This window comes from Pectinophora gossypiella, chromosome 14 (assembly GCF_024362695.1).
Source record: "Pectinophora gossypiella chromosome 14, ilPecGoss1.1, whole genome shotgun sequence".
In the NCBI taxonomy this organism is placed as follows: domain Eukaryota; kingdom Metazoa; phylum Arthropoda; class Insecta; order Lepidoptera; family Gelechiidae; genus Pectinophora; species Pectinophora gossypiella.
The window spans coordinates 7,774,583-7,780,582 of record NC_065417.1 but is presented as its reverse complement, the minus strand read 5'-3'; the positions used below and the strand labels follow the sequence as shown (position 1 = coordinate 7,780,582).

Here is a 6,000-nt window from a genome sequence, read left to right as displayed (position 1 = left end):
GCGACCCACGTGGGTTATACGTCACCCAGCGTAGAAGTCGGATTTGTCACTAGGCCTTCAAAAGCGGAAGTGAAATAGAAATGCTCTTGTAACAAAGTGACTATCATTAAGTCGATGGTAAAACATTAACCGTCTTTTTTACGAAAATAATGTTCCAATTGGCTTACAGTACAGCGCTAGCAACCGCTTGCGACGTTATCATCATCATCATTATGTTTAAAAGCTGTGCTTTTGTTGGTCGAAGAGTTTTACGTTTTTCCCTCTTTTCTTTTTGGTTTTTAACATTTTTATATTTATCGTATGTTTCTTAACTGTTGTTTCGTAGCTGATCCTAAATTCCAACCAATACCATGAGATTGGACGACCTGTTGCCTTCCATCGATTTCAATATGCCATAATACACATATAAGTAAGTAGAAGTTCAATGAAACTAGAAATTCAATGACAATCGAGAAATTCACGAATTCATTGAGAACATTTGACATAAACCAAAATATTAACGACTAATTTATTTTGCAAGAGAAAATATGATGAATTTCTCTTGCAATATAAGTTCTCGATTTTATCGCTCTACGCGTAATCAAAATACTGATATAAATTGTAAAGCTATAGGAATGTCAGTATGACAGAAATTATGCTGATTGATTTTATTGTACTTACCTAAACATATCTAAACTTTACTCTAAATATGTAAGATATTTCAAATGTTAAGAGGGATTAACTAAGAAAGGGCGTAGTCAGAGGTTATCGATTGGCCTATCAACCATTTATCAATAGATATATCACCCAATTTACTTTACAAAGATGATAACAACTTTGAGTCTTTTCGAGGACAGATTGACTACATATTGGTACTTACCTATTTTCTATGTTAACCCACCTTTAGTTGAAATGTAGGCTTTTTTTCTGTATCATACCTAATAATATCATTTTCGGCGTAATTATACTTAGCTTGATGTCCATCTCAAATTCGTGGGGCATTTAACAAGGAGATATCCTACTTCACAGACTTAATTCACAAAAAATACTTACACTATATAGGCGATTATCATAGGTCGGTACTCGTGCGTGTGTTAAGGATCTACGGTTTACATACAAGTCAATGCTACCTTTTCGACCACATCACCGTCAACCGCGACCACGACGTGTGTAAACCGCCTTAATTTGAAATATCTACTCCACTATTTGAACAAGGATCGAGCTTTTCTCATGCATAACTCTCTACCATTACAGGTATTCCATCTTCCACCTCTGCTGAGCCGGTGATAAATCACGAACCTTACTCGGGATTTGGTCCCTAAGAAAAGCTTCACTTGTGAAAATATTGTCGGCGCAAGTACTACTATTATTGCTGCATTATTTGTGACTTCTGCTATTGGACGCAGAAACGCACGGAATTTCTTTTCCAGAGTTTTTTTGACGTGGCTTGTTATAGGTTTGCCGTAAATGGCATTAACTACTTGGCCGGATAAATGGGGAGCGCTAAGGGCTCCCACTCGGTACAAAATTTAAGACAACAGGTCTGAGGTCGCGTACCTCGGGGCAGGGCGTCATCTGAGAGGTAAATATTTGAAAGAATGAATCGTCCCTGGTGGGTCGATAGCGATAAGCAGTGAATAAGGGAATAGTCGACCACGCCGGCGGGGTTGGTATCGGGGTTCTAAAATTTTCCGGGGCAATCTACAAGTCATGTAAAAATACTGAATCCTAAGAAAATTCTTGATAGTGCGTAGACCATATGCACATTTGTAATGTTTACCCTAAGCTAATTTCCTTTGTATTACGAAATGAAAATGAACTAAAAATACAATTATTTCAGTGAAAAAAATATTGTATGTAGCGTGATTAAAGTTGTATTTTGAACTGTATCAGTAAATGACAGACGCGACTTCAAGCCACCTATAAAGACTATTAAACATAAGTAAATAATGAACAATACCTACACTACATTATAACAACAAATCATTTTTTGTAATCTTAGTAGTAAATTAACTACTTCCTGTTTTTTTCCGTTTGTTCTTTTATACTTACCCATAAGGTCCAAAGTCCTTTTAGAATCCAAACCCCATAGTTTTATTGTTTGGAAATGACGGCTGTCGGATGATATGACCTATCGCCTGTAATACGTTCATTAAAGCAGAGACATGATATGATGTTTTATGATCTGCTCGTAACAAGTTACTGTGCCTGTCTGGACCGACCATTTTACAATTTATTTTTATGAGAACCTTCATAAACAACTGTGACAAATAGGACGTAAACATAGGACCTAAAATATATAGGATACGTGTTCTCAACGGTAAAGATATAATATAATAAGAACTGAATAAGTCTATTAATAAATATGAAATTGCACTTCCATGTTCTCAAGATTTTGGAACGCGACGACATTATTCAAATAAAATAACAACATGTCTTTATTTGATTTATTAAAGCCAGGAACACAACTGTCAATAATGTGACAATGTTACATACACCGCAGTAAAGTAGGTAAGTAAATAAGACATCCATATTCAGCTTCTTGAGCTCTAGCAGAGAATTTATAACATAGACTTGAATTCTGCATAATATCACACACATCTTATAAGTACTTACAGAATATGGTTATGTATGTATTTTTTTTTTCAAGTATTTTATTTTCCCTCCCGTTCGAGGACCTTCCTCTTCGTTTTTCTAACGTTTCTAAACAATCTCTGTAATTGTTCTCACAAGGAAATATTTATTCATGTGACAAATGCGGCTCTGGATCGAATTAACATTCAATACTTTATTTAAGTACGTATAAAAAGTTATTTTTGTATAAAAAAATGTTTTAATCACCAAAAGCGATCAGCAATAAAAATATTCTCTATAATTCCAAAATGTAAAAGAACTTTTTTGTAAATAGCTTAATTTTAATTGACTTTTGGAATGGTCTTGTTCGTATTACCAAGATTCAAAAACTTTGATTTCATAATTTGTTGTAGCAAATCTTATGAAGGTAAGTTGATATAGTTAAAAGCTCCGCGATATGATTAGGTTTGACTTAGATATGGATCCATTCTTTTCCTCGTATCGACAGGAGACACTCAGCAGTGGTACACAGACGATATAAATCTTAATGTATAAGTATATCTACTGTTGTTCACGATATTAAATAACACTTTCCAGTTAGGTACGTTTATATTATGAGCTTTCCATGGTTTTAACGTAAGATTATGTTAGACACTGTATGCTAATTGTTACACCATAATATTGGATTCGATAAAGTCATTCGCTAATAAACATCAATACAATATGTTCCTCTATAAAGTAGTAATACATTTGTATACACAATGAACATTTCACATAAAGTTATAAAATTTTTACATTTATTAAACTAACGATGAAAATCAGTCGTCAAAGACAAAGGTTTAGTATGATGGACAGTAAAGAGGTAAAAAGCTCGTTTCATTACAACATCGGTAGAAAATACAAGTGATTTATAATTTTATTTCCATTTAAAGCGAGTACAGTTGCAATAAATATGTTATCAAATGTAAAGTGCATTGAGCAGTAAAGTCAGTTATAAAACAATACATAAAGTGTCCATAAAGCGGAGTGCATTATATAAAATTGGATATACAAAAGGTACAAACAAAATAGTACTTGGTAAAAACTGGTAGGTATCTATTTACATATGATGCATGCAGCTACATATAGACACTGAAAGTGCGGCGCTTCGTTTGTGTAGACTTCTGCCATATACACTTGTTGCGCGGATTTGGCAAGGATACGTATACAGTACTGGAGGTTGATACCTATGTCAATTGAATTAATGGTTTATATCGAACCTTAAAGTACTTGGTCGGGAACTTCTAAGAGAGACTAACGACTAGGGACATAAGCTCCGAGGGTGCACTATCTATACACATATAAAATTTGAAGACTCACAATAAACGTTTCTCTCATGAATAGATGAATTACACAGTCTTGTAGTATTTTATACAATAATACTGTAAGTGACTTTCTTAATACAATAAATGCTTATATACATAACAATAAATATATCAATATAAGTAAATAACTAAATTTTGATTTTATAAATATGAAATTCTTTTCTTTTTAAAATATATTTTGTTTAATATTGTCGACATTTGATGGACGTTGTGCGTAAATGTAAATAATATAGGTAATCAATTTTCAAAACTGATATGAAGTTAGATAAACAAAGTAATATTTACTGTTCAGCAAATCTTAACTTTTGTTTTTTGACGAAATCCACAGCTAGTTTGTCCGTTGTACGAGACTCTAGTATCTGTAAGATGGGGTGATCTGGAACGGAAATTTATTACGAGCATAATAAATTATTGCGCGGAAAATTAGATCTTAAAGTACAGTTCATCAAAGATTTAAAGCTTAAGACCGGGTCCTTTTAATAGGTAGTCTACATTAAGGCTGTCCTCAACGTGAGACCAAGGAGCGCACCCTGAATCTTAATTTGAATTTAAATTTGACATACTTACATAACTTCGTATAGTGCCAAGCATTTCAAGTAGCTTCGTATTATTTTTGCATCTTGTCGCCCAGTAGATTGCATCACTTATTCATTTTATTACTAATTTGAATAATTACCTAGTATGGATAGTTTATTTTAGAACTTAATCGCTAGCACTTACTGCGATCGTGCAGCTGCATAAGCGGCAATTCGAGAGGGCGCAGTGGATCCGGGGGTGCGTGACTGTTGACCCCCGGGATGCGGGAGAGGGCCACAAACGCCTCACCGGCGAAGTCATCAGCCGTGAGCACGTCCCGGTCCCACACCGACAGCGCTAGCGCCGCCTGCGGCGACCGGCACGACTCCAGTGATACCGCGAACTCGAAGCACTCATCCCACACAGGATTCAAAGTTTTCTACGCAAATCAAAATATATTTTTAATAGCAAGAAGAAAGTCCATTATATATTACTAGTTGCAAAAGTTCAGCTAGAGCCGGAACTTCAGACGACGTCCTCTAAACTCAAAACACATCGTCTTCGCGAACACAAAGCTCGGAGAAGGCGCAACCGTTAACGATGTTTTATAGACACTTCGCTTTTCAAAACTGATTCCAGCGATATACTTACGTAGAACCATTACGGAGAAAGTTATATAAATTATTACTTGCATTAAGAAGACAGTGATTAATCTTACCTTCTGAACATTAGTCTGCTGTTCGTGAGCTTTTGGGAAAAGACGTTTGGGCAGCAGTTCTAGTACTACGAACGGATCGCTCAGCCCATTGGGGTCCAGAGGAATGACGTCACGAGCCGACAGTACCTCCACACACAGCGAATCGTGGTTGAAATACACCCTACGAGGAAATAATTGACAGCTAAGTACGTCATTTTTCAATTAAATAATATTGATTTACTTAATTTATTTTTAAAATGATAAGAAAATAAAACGGCAAAGGAAAACTTTAAAACAAAATCATAAAGAATTATTGTGATCGTCAATTTTATCGAAGCCCGGATTCCGTACCTCACTAAAATGGATCCGTACGCAGACGGCAACGGTGTGCGGATTTGGTCTGCAAGTCTGTCAGCCAACCAGAGCTCCAGTAGTTCTTCAGTAGGAGCTTGGTGATACTGCATGCGTTGTTCCAGGCGCGCCCATTCTGCGTTGTGAACCTCTGACATTGGAAGACCTGGTCCAAGAAAAATAAGACATTATCACCACTAATATTGCAAAATCGAAAGTATGTTAAGCCACGTTCACGATTAAACGAATTTGGAGGTAATTTGATGTAGATCGAACAATGAATTAACATACTATAACTTTTCAGGGACGAATTTAGAGTAGGAAAGTGTGAACGTCCATGGATCGGTCAGGAGTCGTCGGAAATAGACAGATTCGAAAATCTTATACATGTTTCTATCAACGGTGTATTTCTATGTAACCGAACAGCTGAATAATGACACGATGGCTGTTTATGACAGATCAATCAAAAATAACAATTACGATAGTCATTAGTGTCAGGAACAGTTTAGCTGCTTTTGT

The 6,000-nt window shown here is 35.7% G+C and overlaps 1 protein-coding gene across 1 annotated transcript in view; it reads right to left on the bottom strand.

The window, feature by feature from the left end:
- Positions 1 to 2,440: 2,440 nt before the first annotated feature.
- The window catches only part of LOC126372669 (BAI1-associated protein 3), a 76,406-nt gene continuing 72,846 nt past the window's right edge, over positions 2,441 to 6,000 (bottom strand). Inside the window, exons 23-26 of the mRNA XM_050018518.1 lie at positions 5,482 to 5,647; positions 5,152 to 5,311; positions 4,638 to 4,872; positions 2,441 to 4,293 (exon numbers count right to left, since the gene is read on the bottom strand). Coding sequence (XP_049874475.1) covers positions 4,199 to 4,293; positions 4,638 to 4,872; positions 5,152 to 5,311; positions 5,482 to 5,647 — 656 coding nt within the window. The 3' untranslated portion in view covers positions 2,441 to 4,198. The remainder of the gene's footprint in view (positions 4,294 to 4,637; positions 4,873 to 5,151; positions 5,312 to 5,481; positions 5,648 to 6,000) is intronic.